The following is a 22,015-nucleotide window of genomic DNA, read 5'->3' on the forward strand; positions in this document are numbered from 1 at the left end:
GTCTCTCTGCCTCCTTGTGATCTCTGTCAAATAAATAAATAAAATCTTAAAAAAAAAAAAAAAGTCAACTTTAAATTACAGCAATATTTCCCAAACTGTGCTTAGAGACATATTATCTATGAGTTTTCACTAAGATACTATTTTAGTGTTTCTGTTCAATTTCTTGTGTGTTTAATTAATCTAAGTATGTTTTGGGTCACCTGGGTAATCATCTTATAACTAGATATTGTCATAGAACTTCAAACCCTGAGGTTTAGTCACATCTGTACTATTCTCGAACTGATGCTGACAGGACTAGTGAAAAAGCCATCAGAAGTAGAATGAAGTAATCGAAGCTCCCATTATCGCTCGAATGGAGACAAGGAGTAGGTGATGCAAGGCATGCGACAGCCCGTGGTAGCAGAACCTGCACAGTGCAGACAATACAGTATCAAAGCAGCAGGTGCTTCAGTGTTAGGCAAACAAAATTTTTATTTAAGACGCTGCAGTATTCCACAGGTTTTGTAATACACTTTTAAAATTTAAAATTGGATGCTCTATCCAACACAAGAATTCCATTTAGCTTTATACTTGCAAACTGCATAAATACCACAATAAACTGAAGGCTCAATTTTTTTTTTTTTTGCATTAATAAGATTCTATGTATCATTCAGAGCTGAGAAATTTTCAATTAGGTGAGTGAAGCAGATAAACTGCTCAAAATTTCCTATTTGGCAACTGCTTCTCCTGCTGATCCGGAAGGAAATAAACTCTTTGTACTATCCACTCTAACTCCCACAGTCCTAATTTAGGATGGAGCTGTCTTAAACGAGCACAATGAAAGAAAACAGCATCCGAAAACTCTACAGTTTTATAAGACAGACAAATTCTCGTGTCTAGTTTTCATGAGCATACAAATAACAGCACAAGTTTCTCTTTCCCAGTTTTTAAAATTAGCATTGTCAATTACATAATTAAATTTAGTAATAATTAGGGGTGCCTGGGTGGCTCTGGTCACGATCCTAGGGTTCTGGGAGCGAGGCCTACATCAGGCTCCCTGCTTAGCAGGCCAATCTGCTTATCCCTCTGCCCCTGCTTGTGCACTCTTGCTCTCTCGAATAAATCTTTAAAACAAGTAAATTGAATAATAACATATTCTAGAGAACCAAATCTTCTCACATATCAGCAAGCAAATGGGAACTCCTCGAGGTCTACCTTAAACTCAAGTGTGAGGAAATTATTAGGTTTATTATATCCCAATTCTGGGTTTGGGAAAATACTGCCATGGAGTGTAAATAAATCTGCAGTAATCTTATACAAAAACAGTGACCTTAGGAGGTGCCTGGCTGGCTCACGTGGAAGAGCATACAACTCCTGGTGTCGGGGTCATGAATTTTGAGTCCCACACTGGATACAGAGATTACTGAAGTAAATAAATAAACTTTTGAAAAAAATTATTGACGGGGCGCCTGGGTGGCTCAGTGGGTTAAAGCCTCTGCCTTCAGCTCGGGTCATGATCCCAGGGTCCTGGGATCGAGCTCAGCGGGGAGCCTGCTTCTCTGTCTACTTGTGATCTCCGTCTGTCAAAGAAATAAAATCTTTGGGAAAAAAAAATAAGCGATTAAGACTAAGGCGGTGGAGAAAGAGGTAATGAAAAGAGGTTAGATTCCAAATATTATTTTGTTGGGGCCAACAAAATTTATTTATGGATAGAATTTGGGACAAGAGAGTAACTACTGGATGACACTGACATGACTTTAAGGATCTGGCTCACACAAACAGACATGGAAACAGGGTGGAAAGGGTAAGTGAAAGAAAAACTCGTTCTGAAATGTCTATTAAACATAGAAATGAAAGTGTCAAGTCCGGGAACCCAGGACACGTAGGGGATAGATTTGTACATCTGGGAGCATCTTACAGAGATGGTATATGTAGACAGGAATGAGATCTTATGGAATGCATTTAGATGGAAAAGAGGTCCAAGGACTGAGCACTAGAAAACCCCCACGTTCAAGGAAGCTGAGGAAGATCCAGCAAACAAGACTGAAGAATAGGAGTCAGTGAGGAAAGTATGAAGAGGACAGGAGAGACTGAAGTCCAGAACCTAAGAAAAGGGAATCAAGTAATGGTCAATGCCACTGATAAATGATAGAACCTATGATGTTATGATACAGGTTATGAGGACTGAGACCTAATCTCCAAATTTACCAGAAGGTACAAGAGATGTTTTGGTGGAGTGGCATAAGCAGAGACTTCAGCTTTAGACAACTCATTCAAAGCACTCTGTGGTGAAGAGACAGAAATGCGGTGGTACCTGAAAGGGGATGTGAGGATCAAGGGATGGTTTCCTGTAGTTTTTTGTTCTTTAAAGAGAAAAATGGGTACAAAGTGTTTGCTGATAATAACCTGGAGTACAGAGAAAAAACTGACGTTACACAGTCTCTGAGTAGTAACAGGGGATGGGAAATAGTATGTAAAGAAGTTGTTCAACCTGCACTTAGAACTCAGAAATAAAGGAGTAAATGAGAACAGACATAGGCATATCGGTCAATGTCATAGTGGGAACAGTTTAAGATTTTTTATTATTTCTACTTTGGAAAGGAAAAACAGGAAACAAATTCAACTAAAAAGCTCTCAAGGAGAGGGGCGCCTGGGTGGCTCAGTGGGTTAAGCCTCTGCCTTCGGCCCAGGTCATGATCTCAGGGTCCTGGGATTGAGCCCCGCATCGGGCTCTCTGCTCAGCAGGGAGCCTGCTTACCCCCCACCCCTCTGCCTGCTTCTCTGCCTACTTGTGATCTGCCAAATGAATAAATAAAATTTAAAAAAAAAAAAGCTCTCAAGGAGATATTCTTCTTCCGAAATTTTCTCTGGGGCTAGAGGAGGGATACAGAAGTACTGCTTAATGGTTACTGTTTGCTCAAGGTAATGAAAAAATTTCAAAGTTAGTGGAGATAGTTATACACCTTTGTGAGTGTAATTAATGCCACCAAACTGTACACTGTGAAATGGTTAAAATGACAATTTTATGTTATTATTTTATAATTTTGAAAAAGTTTAAACAAATCAAACAATAAAAACAATCCCCAAACATGTTCTCTAAGAAAACAAACTGACTAAGGTAATGCAGTAGCCCTACCCACGTGACACCAGTGGTCAGGTGGTTCAATTATCCATCTCGAAATGAATATCACTATACTGTACTCAACCTCCACAAGGTGACATATTGAAGTATCCATTTTAATACTCCAGAAGGGACGTTCCTTTATTCCAGGTTATGGACTGAACTGTGTCTTCCCCCAAAAAAACTTATGTTGAAGCCCTTAACCACCAATGTCATTTTATCTAGAAATTAGGCTTTTCGTGAGGTAATCCGGGTAAATGAGGTCCTAAGGTTAGGGCCATAACCTGACAGCACTGGTGTCCTTTGGAGAGACATGAGACCTCGCTTACTCTCTTCATGCACACACAGAGAAAAGGCCACGTAAGGACACAGCAAGAAGGCAACCTTCTACAAGCCAAAGAGTACTCTAACCAGACATTAACCTTGTTGGCACCTTGATATTGACTTCAAGCCTCCAGAACTGTGAAAAAAATCAATGTCTATTGTTTGAGCCACCTGGTCTGTGTTAACTTGATGTCAGCAAGAGTAGGCTAACACACTCCATGTGGGACAGAAAATCCAAAAATAGTAACAATCGTCATTAAAAATAAAAATAAATTACCTCTGCTTGATCCCAACTTGACAGCTTTTTGGGAGTGGCACCAGGAGTCTGATCGGCTGTTTGATCCCAACGCCGTTTTCGTTTTGAGGGAGGCTGGGACGCTGCTGCTCCATTGACAACTTTTAGTTCTCCAGCTTTAGCTTTTTCTGCTAGCTGCTGCCTAATTTCTCTCTAAAAATATTTCAACAGGCATTGAGTATCTCTAAAACCTTCTCAACATACTTTCATATAATCAGCAGTCATTCAATTTAATGTCATTGTCTTCGCTTGTTCTGCTTTCTATGCTACTGGGAGTCCCACCTTATTTCCCTTTCCTTTCTGTATTTCTAGTTCTATACAGTGTCTTTCTGAACAGAAGATGAGCACCTCTGGAATTTTTAACACAGAGCACCCTACTTTAAAAATAGTGAAGTAAAATCTAGTAAGATAGAAAAGTGGCTAAAAGCAGAAACTTAAAAATTATAACTACGTAAATCAAATACAATGTAGTCATAACAAATGTACATTTAATTTACCCGATGATTTTAAATAAGGTTCCATTACCGCACTTATTCCATATAACACATTACATATTTGTAATAAAGTTATGGAGGCTTACTATTAAAACAAAATGGAGGGGCGCCTGGGTGGCTCAGTGGTTAAAGCCTCTGCCTTCGGCTCAGGTCATGATCCCAGGGTCCTGGGATCGAGCCTCACATCGGGCTCTCTGCTCAGCAGGGAGCCTGCCTCCTCCTCTCTCTCTCTCTGCCTGCCTCTCTGCCTACTTGTGATCTGTCTGTCAAATAAATAAAAATCTTTAAAAAAAAAAAAAAATGGAGCTATCACCGCAGGTCCATTCTAAGGATTCCATAAGAATCCTTCAGAATTCTCTACCCATATCCAAACTGAATCTTATGGAAGTTTTTAGAAGCTTTTCAAGGAATGATTTAACTATATGACTATTCCCTCAGCCATCTGTTTCAGACACACAGCACCAATCCTCCCCCCAGATATAACCACAAGATAAATGTCTGTGTATAGCTACACATATATTTACATGTATGTGTACACACCCAGACATACAGCCAAAGAGCCAAGGACTAGAAAAGGATATAGAAGTATGAAAAGTTTAATTTGGGAGGAGACAGAATTTTGGGTTAAGGTTTCTTTCTCAATTTAATTTTTATTAATACTATTAAAAATATTACTTGTGGCAACAAATAAAAAGGAAACATAAAAGTCTCTCAATCTGAAATTTCTTTTTACATTCTTTCACAACCACCAAAATGAAAAAAATCACGCTCACATACCTCTTCTTTAGTTAAATGCTGTTCTCGCATTACATCCATGTAAGTCCTAGCGTTCATTTTAGGATCAGGGGTCTTCCCTCCTGCAGAAAAGAACAGCAACAGGACAAGAGTACAATAAATAAAAGATAATTAGGTTAAAATGATTTATCTGCCCTGCTCTAATGTTATGTTATTGCATAATCATTTAATTTATTTTTTGATGGAAAGCTTTAATAATTATACATCTTACTTTTTATTGAGTTTGCTGATCAATTTAACCTGTTTGAACACAAACATATCTACAGCAGTTTAAAACAAATATTTTAATGCATATAAAAACAAAATGACAGCACAGTTTAGAGTCTTCAGAAGTGATGGGTTCCTGGGTTGCTAATCCGGAATACGTACACTTTCGTGCCTTTGTCTCCATCAGCAGTTCTGACTTCAAGCAGCAGAATAGAAGCCTAGAAAATTATCTCTTTACCATTAGTAACACTTTGGAAAGATATTTATATTCAAAACATTACCTGTTGCAAGCTGTTAAAATCCTGACTACAAATAACTATATCTAGAGAAGTTCTCCATATAACGTTCTAAAACAGTTGCAGTTTAGAAAATCTGACTTTTAAAATACACCTATCATCTTACTCTGATGTCATGTTACTAAAAAGGGCTTCATTCTTTTTAAGTTTCGTTGACCCAAAAACATTTTTATTTTCTTAGAAAGTATAAATTACAATCGGAAACATATTACTTGAAATATATTACTTCTACCAGTTATTATGTTGCACACAGAAGAAAAGTGGTGTACAAAGAGATGTGTTAGTCTCTTGGTTCAAGTTTCAGCATTTGCTTTCAAACTTCAAAATATCTTAAAGAAGCCCAAACAGTATATAACAAGATTCACAGAGGCACACTATGTTTTAGAAATGTGATAATTAGCTATACCAGTAGTATAGCATCACAATTTAGGAAAAAATCATAAAATTCTAAGACATTTCCTATGCTGAAGATCATGCCCAATTGATAGTGTCATTCTTTCTGACACTAGCTCTGATAAGACTTCCTTTGGAATACTTTTTCACCATAATCTAGAGAGGATGTGTTGAACTGCACCCTTAAGAATGCAGACAGGACTGGCATATAGCAGTACTGCTGTAGGAAAGAAATTAAGGACAGTTAGTATGGGCCTGTGAATTCTGACATACATGTTTAAATCAATTACAATTATGCAAGTAAAAAAAGAATATCCCTACTAATTCATGCAGGCTGAAAGTCTAATTTGTAAACCTGCAGCAGAATCTAATTCTAAGAAACAGGCACCTAATTTTGTTTTTGAAACTCACCTGAGGAAAGCTTCCATCAGGCTCACTATGCCCCTTGTGCTGACCTGCACACTAAAATTAGCAAAACAGACCCAACTATTAAAAATATCAAAGTCTTTGTATACATACTTTTGTTTTAACTTTAAGTATGCTTAGAGCAAAGTAGGTGCATTTACTAAACTATATTTAGAGCAATATGAGGGGAGCTCTAATGTGAGAAACAGTTTCTCAAAAGTAACAAGCCCAAAAGTCTAGGATTTGGAATGAAAACTTTCAATAGTTTGAAAGTATTTTGAGCAGAAAAACACATTTGTTCCAAGTATAGAAAGCGTACCCAAAACAAAAGTAAAAGAAAAACCTTTAACCCTTTGCGTTTCTATGGCATTGGCTCATTATTTTCTTGTCCTTCTACCTGGAAAGAAAACTTGCATTATAAAGATGAAGAATATGGCATCTGTGACTTCAACCAAATCTATATACATATCTATAATAAGGGGGATTTTAAAAAAGAAAAGCAAATTCATAAGCATGCCAAAAAAAATCAAAGGGCTAAAGACAACTTAAGACAAATAAATTCCTGAAAACTTATAGAAAAGTGGGAAAGAATTACCATCTGCAAAAGGATCAAGACGCTCTGGGGATATTATCATGGTCCTCCTGTGCTTTTTGTATTCATCTTCCCGGTCAGCAATCTTTGGAGGTCGGTGCTCAGCGAATGGATCATACTGAAAAGAGGTAGGTTTCATTTAACAACCACTTTATTAAATAACCAAAGAGAGTATGTAAAAACCAGAACATGAGAAGACACGTAAAAATGTTTAATAAACACCTACTAATGAGAGAATTATCTTCTATCATTTCAGGATAAATATTAACATGAAAAAATAAGACAGAGGGAAATGAGACAATATACATGTCCACATCATTCAACTCTTCATGAAATGATTACTTTTTTTTTTTAAATGAAATGATTACCTTAACAAAATAAATCAGGTATTACTTCTAATCCCCCGAATCAACTCTCATCAAGACATTCCAACAACTTGATTTCTAAACTATGTGAGCTTCCACGGGAATTGAGACATTCCGTTTTCCTTAGCTGAATAAACTCTAGTTTTAATTTTTCAAAAGGGGCAGGAGGGGAGAAGAACAAAAGGAGTCACCTGTTCTGTTGATTGTGGTATATCATTAAGCAATGCCACAGGGGCATGATATCCCGGCTTCTTCTGACCGAGCAAACTTGTAGATGATGAGTAGTCATCGTCATCCTGCAATGAAATGCCCCCAAAAAAACATGAACAGACATTTCTGCAAAGCAGACATCCAGATGGCCAACAGACACATGAGAAAGTGCTCCACATCACTCGGCATCAGGGAAATACAAATCAAAACCACACAATGAGATACCACCTCACACCAGAATGGCTAAAATTAACAAGTCAGGAAACAACAGATGTTGGCGAGGATACAGAAAAAGGGGAACCCTCCTACACCATTAGTGGGAATGCAAGCTGGTGCAGCCACTCCGGAAAACAACATGGACGTTCCTCAAAAAGATGAAAATAGGGCTACTCCACAATCCACCAATCACACTACTGGGTATTTACCCTAAAGATACAAATGTAGTGATCTGAAGGGGCACGTGCACCCAAATGTTTATAGCAGCATGTCCACAATAGCCAAACTATGGAAAGAGCCTAGATGTCCATTGACAGATGAATGGATAAAGATGATGTGGTATATACATGCACTGGAACACTACTCAGCCATCCAAAACAAAACAAAACAAAAAAACACCCAAAATCTTGCCATTTGCAACAATGTGGATGGAACTAGACGGTATTATGCTGAGGAAATAAGTCAATCAGAGAAAGACAATTATATCTTGCTGATATAAGGAATCTGAGAGGCAGGGCGGGGGCTAGGAATGAAAAAATGAAACAAGATGGAATTGGGAGGTAGACAAATCATAAGAGGCTCTTAATCTCACAAAACAAACTGAGGGTTGTTTGGGGGCAGGAGGGTAAGGACAGGGTGGCTGGATTATGGACACTGGGGAGGGTGTGTGCTAGGTGAGTGCTGTGAAATGTGTAAGCCTGAGGATTCAAACACCGGTACCCCTGGGGCCAATAATACATTATATAGTAATAAAAATTGTTTAAAAAAAAGAAGAAGAAGAAGAAAAAGAAATGCCCCCCCCAAAAAATTGCAAACAAAATGTCAGCAGTTAAAAATTAGAAAGAATAGGGATGCCTGGGTGGCTCAGAGGGTTAAGCCTCTGCCTTGGCCCAGGTCATGATCTCAGGGTCCTGGGATTGAGCCCTGCATTGGGCTCTCTGCTCAGCAGGGAGCCTTCTTTCCCCTCTCTATCTGCCTGCCTCTCTGCCTCCTGTTATCTCTCTCTGTGTGTCAAATAAATAAATAAAATTTTTAAAAAATTACAAAGAATATACAGATTCAACATAGTATCAAAAGACTAAATGGCAAAGTGGTACCCAAACCTTTGTTCATAAAACTTGCGAACACCTTTCGTTTTCTTTCAATTCATAAACCTTTTAAATAAATTAAATTTAGTTATCTTTTAAAAAATGCTAAACAAGGAATGATTTCTATGGAGCTAATTAAAATAAAGTAGGTATAGACTAAAAAGCCTGAGCATTTCATTTTCTCACAGAAAGCATAATGAAATTTGTTTTTGGGGGATGTCTGGGTGGCCCAGTCAGTTAAGCATCTGCCTTTAGCTCAGGTCATGATTCCAGGGTTCTGGGATCAAGTTCCACATCAGGCTCCCTGCTCAGTGGGGAGCCTGCTTCTCCCTCTACCTGCTCCGCCTGCTGCTTCTCCTGCTTCAGCTCCCTCTCTCCCTTTCTGACAAATAAATAAAAATCTTCAAAGGAAAAACTTAAAAATTTTTTTTGTTTTTCAAACTAGGAAACTGCCAGCAGCTTATTTAGAATTCTCTAGTTTCCTGGTTGTTGTTTTAAAGATTTTATTTTTAAGTAATCTCCACACCTAATGTGGCTTTCAAACTCACAACCTCAGGAGTCTCATGCGCTACTGACTCAGGCAGCCAGATGCCCCTCCTTGTTTTTTTAACTCGTGTTTTTTAAACATGATTAAACCACACAAATAAAATATAATTAATTTTAAATGTATTTGTCTCCCTAGCAGTACGTTCAAAGACCAATGTTCTATTGCTACTTTACAACTATAAGAGGTACAACAGTAGATTAACTCCCAAGATTTTAACACCTCATTTATTTTATTCAAAAACAAAATCACAATTTCCTCCTTAGCTTCTGGAAACTGTACCACTAGAACTTTAAAATTTTTCTTAAAAGAAAAAAGTGCCAACTATAAAGTAAAATGTGGCTCGCATTTAATAAAAACAAGTTTGATAAAATCCATATACATAAAATGTTACTGAATTATGCAAAAAAATGAACAGTCACTTCACCAAATGTGGATATTTGGAATGGTCTGACAAAACAAGCTATGGGGACCATAGAAAAACACTTTTGGAGGGATGCACTTCAAAATGAGAAGTGGTCATCCTCCAGAGTAACTAAAAAAGGCCATTAGCATCAGTAATAAGTAGCACTCAGTTCTTATTAAAATGCCAAAGGGATGGGATGGCTGGGTGGCTCAGTCAGGTTGGGTGTCTGCCTCTGGCTCAGGTCCCAGAGGTCCAGGGATCGAGTCCCACTCCTTGTTCAGTAAGAAGCCTGCTTTTCCCACTGTCTGCTGTTCCCCCTGCTTGTGCTCACTTCTGCTCTCTGACAAATAAATAAATAAATAAATAAAATCTTTAAAGAAGGGAAAAAAAAAGATACCAAGGGGAAAACCACACACAGAATCAAACACAAGTCAGTAGTCAAAAGTGGCAAGGACAGATGGCTATCTACAATAAAGTCACATCTCACACTGGCTACTCTAGATAGAGATCAGGAGGGAACAAAAGGGATTTACTTTATAACAGTTCATGATTGGCAGGTTCTTTGCTAGATAAACAAATTAGTTTTAACATAAAGATTCAGAAGTGATCACTTCCACAAGTTTCTGGACCTTTAAGAGGAAGGACACCTTCAAACAGTTTTAGTCACCAAAAGAAAAATGCCTCAACCCCCCAAGTCTTCCCAGATTAAATAAGATGACTAAAACAGAAAATTCCTTTATATTTTTGTTCATCAAAGAAATGCATGACTCATGATACTCAGTAACTCACATCTTCAAGTTCAGTTGCAGCAATTGATGTCACATATCCAGCAAATCGGCTGTCACTTCCACCATAAATTTCCTGGTCATAATAACCTGTAGAATCAAGGCCCACTCCTTGAGCTTCATCAAGAGCTGCCTTCTTGCCTTGAATTTCTCGAATCTGTGCTTCAATATCTGTAAGAAAGTTAATACAGAGTTTAACTTTCCAAAGAGACCCGAAACAATGCATGTCTCTAGTAGGAATATGGTATCAAACTACTCTTCTAAATACACAAACTTTAAAATAACTATAATACATAAGGAGTTAGTAGAACTATACCTAGTAGTGATTTTTAATACACTTAATACTTGTACACAGAAGAGATGTTTACCATTTCATCAACTACAAATGAGAACAGGTTACTAAAGTTTAAATTACTATCAAATTCTAAACCTTTCCCCAAATGAAAAAATAATACTGTCGATGTTGATAAGGGACCAAAAACAGCAGTCAAGATCACTTAAACTCAACAAGACCAGAAATGCAAAACCAACAGCACTATGGAGAGTGGTTCTCAAGTTAGAATGGGCAACAAACTACAGATTTTGTTAAAATGCAGGAGGCCTGGATCAGACCCAAGTTTCTAAATTCCTAGCAAGTTCTCAGGTGCTGTCCTAAACATCTAGGACCACAACTCTGAAGAATAAAATAATAAAGGATAAAGTCTAAATTCTTTATAGCCTAGAACTCAGAGCCCTACACAGTTTGACTACAAACACCATGACATTAATTTTATGATTAAGAGTCTGAGCTCTGGAATCAAAATGTCTGCCTTCAAATAAAGGCTTTCTCTACAAATTAATGTTATTTCCCCTCTGTGTCCCAGTTTCCTATATGTTTTTTTTTTTTAAAGATTAAATGAGAGGCACCTGGGTTGTTCAGTGGGTTGGGCCTCTGCCTTCAGCTCAGGTCATGGTCTCAGGGTCCTGGGATTGAGCCCCACATTGGGCTCTCTGCTCAGCCTGCTTCCCCCTCTCTGCCTGCCTGCCTCTATGCCTACTTGTGATCTCTGTCAAATAAATAAAATCTTAAAAAAAAAAAAAAAGATTAAATGAGATAATGAACATGAAGTACTTAAAAGCATTCCATGAATGAATGAACTCTTGCCAGCTAGTTACCTTCAACTGAATTAAAATCCTTTGACACTAGGCACTTAAAAAAAGCTCATTTACTAGTATGTAAGGACCAAAAGGAAAAAGATTCAAATGGCATAATGCAAATGCCCAACCCACGCCCTCAGAAGAGGGAGAAAATCCGCTGTAGTTCAAGATGGGTGTGGTTTAAAGCAGAAAACGCAGTAAGAGTATACAGTCCAAAGTCTAGCGGGACCACATTTTCCCTTGTAAAAGTGGGAGCAAGTCTCAGAAACGCAACGGAACGGTACAGTTTACCACTGAACTTTGCAGCTCCGGTTTGTCATCACATCTCAAAATTCTCATCAAGCATCCACAGCACCACTATCTCCACAGTTACTACTTTTTCTGGCATCTCTTCCCTCAAAACTGTTACAACAGCCCAGGCAGCCAGGGGCCCCCACCATGATCAATCACAAACAGAAATATCCTCAGGTAAGCTGGGTGGTTTATTTTAATATTCTAGTTTTGTTTCTGTTTGACGTTTATTTTTTAAAAGTTTAAATCCACATGTGGTCTCTTCCCTTACCCCCAGAATTGTCTGCCCTGAAATACAGAAGAAGAAACTTCGGTCTAAGGGGGGAGTGGAGATTAAGTCTTTATATTTTTTTCTTTCTGAACATTTGCATTTCTGAAATGTTTGAGGCTTAAAAACAAACACTAGATGCAGGGACCACTCTTAAGTAAATAGGTTCTTCTAGCAGACCACAAATACTACCGCCATCAGGATCAGGATCCAAACAGGACATACCAATGGGTAAATCAAGCCAGCAGAATACTCTGCGGTCTCCACCTCTACAGCATCAGATAACTACTAACAACCTACACTGAAATCACCTGGGGCCCACGTTGAAAGAACCGACTCCAGGCTTCAGACACATTAAGCTGGAACCTCGAACTGAAGAGCCCAGGTTTCTACTTTAGCAACAAACACCCAGGAAACTCTCCACTTCCAACCCCAGCTGGTCCTTAACAAAATTTCCCATTTAGGGCAGGTTATACTTTTTTCTAGCTCATACAGAACCACCACCACCAAAAATAGGAAAAGGGTTTTGTTTCCAAAAAACTGCATCATACTATACATGCTGTACAGTTTGCTCTCCCCCTACACACACACACACACACACAAATACATCATAGTTTTATTTTCCTTTAGTTTTCCCAATCCCAAGTTTTCAGCAGCTAGTCTTTTACCTGGATAACATTTATTCAGGAACTACCTTCATCTACTCAATCTTACCTACTGATTTTATGTAAGGATTAGCAACAGAGTTTTCTAATTGCAAAACGACTCAAAAAACCGAATTCATTTGTTATATATCATGACTGGATTCTTAGTAAATAAAATTCAGCAACAAAATACCTAGGTGCTAGGCAGCTCATATAGTTAATTAATTCTGAAGGGAATTCATTACCAAATTTCTACAAGTTGTATAGTTCAATTTTACGTGCAAACCAGGTGCTGTGTATCTGCTTGAAACTATGGATAAAAAGCCTAAGAAGCTCCTGGGTTTTGTTCATGCACTGTAAACTGCAGCACATTTACACCAACATCACATTACCCACAAACCGAGACAACAGATGCCACAACTCAGTTATGCAAATGACAGAATTAAAAAACTAGAAAACTCAGTAATTATTTAATAAACTATGCATCAAAATATGAAATATGATAAACTCAAGTATTTATAAACAAAATTTATAAACAAGATAACTGGGATATTTTGTTTACAAAATTAACTAAATCTGTGGCACAAATATGGCAAAATACTAAGAACCGGTAAATCTGAGCAATCGATCACACTGGGCTCATTAAATTGTATTTTCTCCTGTACTTTTCTGTACCTTACACTATTTCATAACTAAAAAGTAACTTTCAATCTATAGGAGTCATTAAAAGTAACTTTTCCAAATTTTGTAAACATTCTGCATCTCTTAGAAAGGGAAAGTTTGCCTCTAATCTCTTATTTTCAAAGCTGTCCCACACGAAATGGTAGTTACCAGTATGCAGGCATTCCTGTACTTTCTGAAACACAAACCAAAGATGAGCAAGATCATTTCTGACAACAAATGCGTAACATTTGTTAGCAAAAATAGGGAAAAAAAAGAAGGAACACACCAACTAGAATAACCAGAGGTCCAAAATGTTAAATAAAAGACTTGAAGAAACAGAGAAAGGAGGAAATGTTTATGCTCTCTTCCTACTTCAGTTATAACCAGTATGAATAAATCCTCTGTTCCTGACTAATCTCTTTCCAATTCAGACCCCCTGTAGTTGAGACATTCAGATGTGAAGATAAAGAAAAATGGATACTGTCTGCTAGTGACTGGACAAAAAGAGACGACGGCCATCTCCTCATGGCCACACATAAAAGCTGGCACTCTAATCCACATGGACCCACAAATACTCCAGTCTTCATGACGCATCGGTCAGTACTTCTCATCAAGCAGTATTCCAATGCCCGACAGCATCCAGGTTGCTTGCACTTTGTAAAGATTACAAATAAGGTTGCTACAGAACACTCATGCACAGGTTTCTAAGTAAATATGGCATTTAATAGTACTTGGGTAAATATCTAGTCTTACAGATAAATATCTAGTCTGCTGGGTCTTAAAGCAGTATACGTTTAATTTTATGAAAAACTTACAAAGTCCTTTGGGTGGGCTTGATTACATGAGTCTGAGAACAGAAAATAACTGAATTATTTGGTGTAACAGAGGAAGAATCATTCTGAGAGGAAATGAAGAAATGAAAACAAGTAAAATGAAGAAGAGCTGGGATAAGTGAAATCAGTAAAATACCGGCTTTATGGTGTTAAAAAGGCGGGGGGAGGGTGGTAATCAGGAGACAGATATATCTAATGTGGATTTCTAAATTATCGAAAGCTTCATTTCTGTTCCCCACCCAACCCTCCCCACAACTTGAGCACAATCTATGGAGAGGGAGCATATATAGAAAGACTCTCCGTTACTGACGCTGAAAACCTGGAAACAAAATAAGAATCGTGATAGCAGATTCAAATCTTAAAATTGAAGTTATGGGTTGTCCTTCAAATCCCCAGAGTTGGCAGTCTAGTACTTGTTTAACTTTAACACACACACACACAAAAAAAGAGCCTTAGATAAAAAATCAAAGTACTAGCTAAGTGTTAAACTTGTATTTAGGGGCACCTGGGTGGCTCAACAGGTTAAGCCCCCGACTCTTGGTTTCTGCCCAGGTTGCAATCAGAGTTGTGGCCTCAAGCTGGTCATGGCATCAAGCCCCTTGGGGAGTATGCTCAGCACAGAGTCTGCTTAAGATTCTCTCCCTCCCTCTCCCGGCTGCTTGCATATGCGCACACGTATGTATATGTGCACTAAAAAAGTATTCAACTTTTATTTACCAGAGTCTGCAAGAGCCTCAGTAAAGGAGGAGCCCTAAAGGTAAACTATCAGAGAATGAGGTTTTTCTCAAGTTGGTATTCCTATTTTAAGGTACAAGTACTACAGGCACTCAAGCAAAACTATCTCAGACAGAAATAACCACCTATGTAAGAACTGTAAGAGTACATTCATTGCCAATAAAATTATAGTGGGAGGGGCACCTGATTTTGCAAATCCTTCATCAGATTTCCTGGCCATGACTGGTCCAACCTACGCCTGAAGTATGATTTCAGAACCATGTTCATTCCTAAAGCCAATAATTTTTTTGCCACCTTCCTTGTTTGTGGGCCTTCAGACATCTTAACAGCAGCAGTAGTGGTAGGAGAGTCTAGGAGAGAGCAGTGGGTATTTGCTCTGCTCTCTTCCCTGTTCCTGCATACTATGGGAAATTCTACAAGACAAGGTGCTGAAACAAATAAATTGCAAGGAAAAAAGAAGATGGAGGAGGAACATAAAAGATTTAAGACTAATCGATGTACAGACTTTATTTGGAACTTGATTCAAATGAACTGGAAAACATTTTTATAAGGCAATCAATAAAACTGAACACTGGATATTTTGTTGCATTAATTTTAGGTGCATTAATTTTTTTTTAAGTTTTTACATTTTAGAGACACACGCTGAAAAATACGGATAAAAGATGCCTGGTATTTGCCTCAAAATAATGGGAAGGAAGAAGGGACCAGAATACAGATAAACAAAAGCAGGCCCATGTTTGTAACTGTTGAAGCTACGATGCAACATGGGGGTTCATTTCACTACTCTATTTTTGTATGTTTGCAGTTTTCAATAGAAAGTTAAAATACAAAAAAACCAGGAGCCTGGGTGGCTGTTGGTTAAGCGTCTGCCTTCAGTTCAGGTCATGTTCCTAGTGTCTGGGTTCAGAGCTCTGCGTCAGACTCTCTGTTAGGCGGAGATGCTGCTTCTCACTCTCTCTGCCTGCTGCTCCCCCTGCTTGTGCTCTCTCTCCCTCTTTCACTCTGTCAAATATATAAAATCTTGAAAAAAAAAAAAGTTTAAAGAATGTAAGCATGGTTCTCTTAAGTTTTGCCCTTTTTTGTTCTTCTTCTAGCCCCTTGAAACCAAGGCCTCTGACCCCAGACAACAGAAAAAGAAAAGCTCTCTCCTTTGAAATGGAGTCCTCTGCTGGATGACAAGAGAATTTTTTTTTTAGCTCTTTTATGAAGTATCTTCCATCTTAAAAGTCCCAATTCTTCTCAATGTTCATTTCTTTTCCTTTTCTAGTTTTATTTATTTTGCTAACTGATAAGGTAAAATCTTAATAAATGTTAAGATATAAACATACATTTCCAAACTAAATTTGCTCCAACTACCTAAAGAAGATAGAGGTCATTATTCGATTCAAATTCCCCTCTTTTTGGAGGGGATTTCTGATCCCAGGAATGCTTCCAAGTATCAGAAAACAAACCCTTAGGGGCGCCTGGGTGGCTCAGTGGGTTAAGCCGCTGCCTTCGGCTCAGATCATGATCTCAGGGTCCTGGGATCGAGTCCCACATCGGGCTCTCTGCTCAGCGGGGAGCCTGCTTCCTCCTCTCTCTCTGCCTGCCTCTCTGCCTACTTGTGATCTCTCTCTGTCAAATAAATAAATTAAAAATCTTTAAAAAAAAAAAAAAGAAAGAAAGAAAACCCTTCCCTAGAAGACAGACATTAATTAACAGTGTGAATTAATGAAATTTGTGAGCTAGTCCGCTTGGTATCTCAACTCATTCAAAAATCATTTCCGGGACGCCTGGGTTGCTCAGTTAGTTAAGTGTATGCCTTTGGCTCAAGTCATGAGTCCCAAGTATCAGGCTCCTTACTCAGCAGGGAACCTGCTTCTCCCTTTGCTTGCCACTCCCCCTGCTTGTGCACAGCACGCTCTCTCTGACAAATCAATAAATATTTTTTTTAAATGACTTCCACTTTTCATTTCCTTTAAAATTACATTACTTTTATAATCAGAAAAAAAGGTGATAAATATTAAAATTACAAACATTTCTGATATAAATACATCATATGTTTTAAGTGGGAGTTGAGTGTGACTTCAAAAGAACAGTGTGGAACTGGTGGGGGGGTCTTTTAAAAGATAGGCAACATCTAACCTTCTGTTTATAATTGAACCTACAACCTAAATATCAAACTTTGAGACAAAACATCACTAGTCACATCTGATAAAACTGTTTAACTGCTCCCTACCAATTCTGTTTCTCTACTGGTTTCCACTTTTGTGCCTTTTCTTTCTTCCATGCTCCAGATGTTCATCCAGCTTGCAGCATTTTCTCCTCCTTGATGTATCTTTTTATTCCTCATTTTTAATTTAGATTGTTTTCAATGTTATAATCACTGTTCATTACATGTCACAGAGGCACAGCCCTTGGATGTTACTGACACCTTAGTCTGGTCCGTAAGTGTTACCTATTCTCCAACAGGCAAAAGCAAGTGAGCAAGGATTTCTCATACATGACACCTTTAAAAGACATCCAGAAAATAGAAAGTATATTCTATATCCCAATTCTCACACTTTTCCTTACACAAAGCTCAACAAGAAAACTATGGTGGTAAATTTTTTTAACTGATCACTATAGTATCAATTCCTTATTTATTAATCCCTTATTAGCACTACTTAAATCAATTCTTAAATAATTACACAGTAAAGAAAAATCTAAGCAATTTGCTTTTCTTTTTTACTAGCAACTCTCACACTAGAAGCATACAAAACCAAAATAGTAAGTATTCTGAACACAGAAAAATAAAAATCTCAGAAAATGAAGACTACAACAACTATTCCAGACATTCTAAAAGCAAAAATTTAGGGAAAAACCTTTTTCAGCTTTGTGATCCCCCCAAAATCCATTCCAGAGACAGTGGCAAAACAAGCCAGTATATGAGATTTTAGGTTAATCCATTTTCCCCGTTCCAAGAGGAGAGAGAGTGTTTCCTCGTTTGTCAAAGTCAACAATATGTGAACTGCTGGAGAGCAAGATTATGTACTTTAACAACTGTATACACTTGACACAACTTAATATGCAGAAAGGTCCAAAATATTTTACTGATGTGAACCAGTCCAGCTCTTTTTTCAGATTTCAATACTGGACAATGTAAGCCACCACAGTAATAAACAATCAGGCTGCTTAAAGAGGATGTTAAGTGCTGATCCTAGCAGAAGTATTCAAAAGGAATATGTCAGCATTAGAAAAATAAACAGTTACCAGTTTGGCTCAACGATGGGAACTAATAATCTGTGAAAAAAACACATAGGATGGTACAGCAATAACCTAGTTCAGTCTGAACACAGTATTATTTTACTCACAAAACTTAAGTAAAAATTATTGATGCAGCCATTACTTTAAAAATAAAAATAAAATCACAGGACGCCTGGGTGGCTCAGTTGGTTGGGCAGCTGCCTTCGGCTCAGGTCATGATCCCAACGTTCTGCGATTGAGTCCTACATCGGGCTCCTTGCTCAGCAGGGAGACTGCTTCTCCCGCTGCCACTCTGCCTGCCTGTGCTCACGCTCTCTGACAAATAAATAAAATCTTTTTAAAAAATTAAAAAATTAAGGGCGCCTGGGTGGCTCAGTGGGTTGAGCCACTGCCTTCGGCTCAGGTCATGATCTCGGGGTCCTGGGATGGAGTCCCGCATCAGGCTCTCTGCTCAGCAGGGAGCCTGCTTCCCTTCCTCTCTCTCTGCTTGCCTCTCTGCCTACTTGTGATCTTTCTCTGTCAAATAAATAAATAAAATCTTAAAAAAAAATTTTTTTTAAATTAAATCACAAAACTCAACAAAGAAAAAAGTCTTTATCAGTAACATTACTTAGGATAAAAAAATTACATAATCTTCTTTACTTAAAAGAGCAACATGAGGGGCGCCTGGGTGGCTCAGTGGGTTAAGCTGCTGCCTTCGGCTCAGGTCATGATCTCAAGGTCCTGGGATCAAGTCCCGCATCGGGCTCTCTGCTCGACAGGGAGGCTGCTTCCTCCTCTCTCTCTGCCTGCCTCTCTGCCTACTTGTAATTTCTCTCTGTCAAATAAATAAATAAAAATCTTTAAAAAAAAAGAGCAACATGATGGGGGGGCGCCTGGGTGGTTCAGTCAGTTGAGCCCTCTGCTCAGGTCATGATTTCAGGATCCTGGGATCAAGCCCCTCATCGTGCTCCTTGCTCAGCAGGGAGTCTGCTTCTCCCTCTCTCTCTGCCCCTCCCCTGCTTCTGCTCCCTCTATCTCTTGCTCTCTCAAATAAGTAAATAAAATCTAAAAGAAAACAAAACAAAAAACCATAGCCTTAAAAAAAAAAAAAGGAATATGATGGCTAACTCTAAAAAAATAAAACAAGTACTATACATTTTAAAAATTAACTCCAGTGAGGTTCATACTCCAGTCCTCCTATGTCAACTACTCCACTAACTTAAAAGAATTGTTGGTCTGTCATTCTTCACACTGCAATGACTTTCCTAAAACACAGAAGTGACTGGTCACCTGGGAGAAGGAGTAAGGCACTTTATTCTGTAGTCACTGGAAAGCCAAGCCAAATCTAGTCCAGTATTCAGAACCTTTAATGTGATGCTAACCTAACACTTCCTCTCAGTTCAGGAGGTTCCCAATATATTCACAAGTACTACTTTCACTTATCTCTGCCAAACAGTGTATCCAAACCTATCCAATCATTCCAAAGTTAGCTTAAAATGATCTCTTCCTGCGTAACTTTTAGTATTTCCAATATAATCTCTCAATAAATGTTAATCTCATTTTCTCAGTCTGCACTCCCATCTCAATAAATGTTAATCTCAAAGTGGATGAATACCTTAACACAACAGACTATTCTAATATAATAAAGTGCTATGGTAGCACCACAAAGAAAAAAAATAAAAACCCACCAAGAATTCTGCTCCAAGTTATCAGAGATGACTTATTCACAGAAACAGAGATGCACCATAAAGGACTACAGTTCTTTAGAAAAATATCACGAGGAAAGGAGTAAGAAACTATGTAAATATTACAGTGCACTTCCACTAACATTTATCATCTCCTGTCTTATACTCCGTGATGGACAGTGTCTTGTCACAGTGCCCTAATGTTAACTGAATACTCCTACACTTCTTTACAGCATCAGTTAATTCACACGGACAGGATTCCAAGTAAAATCACAAATTTGGCCAATGAATTTCAATCTTCTATAGACCAGTTTTCAACTGGGTTTCAGAAAAGCAGGGAAACTGATCCAAACTTTGATTTTCCTGTCCAAAAGGATCTTGAAAGTACCAATAAACAAGTAATCAAAGCCTCAAAATGCCCCAAATGAACAAACAATAGCAACATCTTTACATCGTCTAATAACTCTGCAAGGTATGTCTAAATTAGTCTAACGACAGAAGAGTAAGTGCCTAAAAACCCTTCAGGGTTAAAACAGTGCTGAAATCTAAAAAGAATATTAAAATCATTGCCAATTAATTAGCATGTTTCAGAAGTTGCAGGAAGCTGGACTTCAGTTCTAGTGGGTAACACAATTATTCGATGTCATTCACGTTCTGGTCCCAAACAACCTTTCCAGATTCGTCAACATTTTCCTTCCTTGCACTGCCACAGTCCACGCTACTCAAACACACTTTCCACGACTCCCTGCCTCGTTACAAAATGTTCTCTCAAGCTCAAATGTGCCACCCTAATTTAAAACGGATTGATCCTTTTCGACCAGGGACACGTCATCTCCTCTATGAAGCAGTCCTAAACGTGCATTAATCACTCCGTTACCCAGGATCCCAACATGCTGTATTTCCATTTAAGCATTAATCTGCCTCGTAAAAGAATGAAGACGTATACACATGTTTCCCCATTAGCCTGTAAACCTTCTGACGGCCTTACTTCGTGTTACTTCACACTCATACTAAACCAGGCACTTGGAAACGACGAGTGAAATAGAAGTGACTCTTGGACACCTCGTGTTGGATGAACACTTCAGATTCCACGTCAGAAATCAAGAAATGCATCTCCAAATTCCCATGCCTCATCTTTTCTGAAGTGACCCTATTTCCTGCCATTGCTGGGTACTGGTACTCCCTAAAGGACGCCGCCTATTCTCAACATTTTCCTAATTTTGTGTTTTCCGTATTCCATAAAACGATCAACTACCTCGAAAGCTTTGGCCATTAATAAAAATCATGTGCTTTTCCTTCTTCCGCCAATAATCAGTCTCCAAAGAACAAGAACAATATTCAAGTGATCAAGGGAAGAAAAACCACCAGATTTTATTCCCAAATCCCTTCGTACGAAAAAACCCAAAACGGAGTATTTTAGATGCCTGAAGACACACAAATTAGACAAGATTAAGAGGCATGGGTCTCGGTTAGGGTAAACTCCATCTGGGGCTGCCTGAAAAGCGGCTGCCGTATTTCGGTGCTTCCTGACTCTCCTATGCAAAATCCGTGCGGACAACAGTTCCGAAAGGCGAGCGAGACTTCTGGCTTCCAGGCCCGTTTCCCCGATCCCCTGCCCTGGACTCCTTGTTGGCGAGCCGTTTGAACGAGGCCTTCCGGCCAGAAAAGAGAAGCAACTCTGAAGGAATAGGACCCAAACACGGAACAAAGCGCCTGCCGGCGCTGTATGAGTAGGACGCCATTACGTGGGGCAGTGGCCTGCGCCGCTAGCGCCGAGGAAACCACCAGGACCCCCAAGCGCGGGCGCCACACCCCACCAAAGAAACCACAAGCCGAGGCAAAAACCTAGGAGAATAGAGTATCGTCAGGCTGGGCAGCAGAGAAGACACCGAGCCATGGGAAGAGTGCTTACCTTCGTGAGTCTTGGCGATCTTCGCCATTTTGTCCACTCGAACACACAGACGGAACTGGCGCTCCCAAGGACTTCCGCTCGCCGCCGCTGCCACGGAGAAAAATAGCTGGGGGAATGCTCTCTGC

General features: G+C 38.8%; 2 protein-coding genes across 5 annotated transcripts in view; both read right to left on the minus strand.

The window, feature by feature from the left end:
- LOC122902150 (splicing factor 3B subunit 1) overlaps positions 1–5,064 on the minus strand; it is a 22,759-nt gene extending 17,695 nt beyond the window's left edge. Inside the window, exons 1-2 of the mRNA XM_044241218.1 lie at positions 4,991–5,064; positions 3,702–3,872 (exon numbers count right to left, since the gene is read on the minus strand). Coding sequence (XP_044097153.1) covers positions 3,702–3,872; positions 4,991–5,047 — 228 coding nt within the window. The 5' untranslated portion in view covers positions 5,048–5,064. The remainder of the gene's footprint in view (positions 1–3,701; positions 3,873–4,990) is intronic.
- Positions 4,997–21,966, minus strand: LOC122902151 (splicing factor 3B subunit 1-like). 4 transcript variants are annotated; one of them, XM_044241222.1, is made up of 6 exons: positions 21,891–21,966; positions 10,520–10,686; positions 7,458–7,562; positions 6,905–7,019; positions 5,378–5,433; positions 4,997–5,070 (listed from the first exon to the last, which is right to left on the minus strand). In XM_044241222.1, the coding sequence occupies exons 1-5, from the start codon at positions 21,916–21,918 to the stop codon at positions 5,414–5,416; spliced, it is 435 nt and encodes a 144-aa protein (XP_044097157.1). In that variant the 5' UTR covers positions 21,919–21,966; the 3' UTR covers positions 4,997–5,070; positions 5,378–5,413. The 4 variants fall into 4 exon arrangements, with proteins under 4 accessions (XP_044097157.1, XP_044097155.1, XP_044097156.1 ...); XM_044241220.1 differs by having other exon boundaries at positions 4,997–5,433; XM_044241221.1 differs by lacking the exons at positions 4,997–5,070; positions 5,378–5,433 and adding an exon at positions 6,336–6,706.
- Positions 21,967–22,015: the final 49 nt, after the last annotated feature.

Source organism: Neovison vison, chromosome 3 (genome assembly GCF_020171115.1).
Source record: "Neovison vison isolate M4711 chromosome 3, ASM_NN_V1, whole genome shotgun sequence".
Lineage (NCBI taxonomy): Eukaryota > Metazoa > Chordata > Mammalia > Carnivora > Mustelidae > Neogale > Neogale vison.

Bases quoted from the DNA above. Each gene is read 5' to 3' on its own strand.
- LOC122902151 (XM_044241219.1), bottom strand. From the start codon at position 21,918: ATGGCGAAGATCGCCAAGACTCACGAAG. The intron at 10,687-21,890 runs GTAAGCACTCTT...ACTTTCTTACAG, and splicing joins GATCGCCAAGACTCACGAAG to ATATTGAAGCACAGATTCGA. The intron at 7,020-7,457 runs GTGACTCCTTTT...ACCTCTTTTCAG, and splicing joins TACCACAATCAACAGAACAG to TATGATCCATTCGCTGAGCA.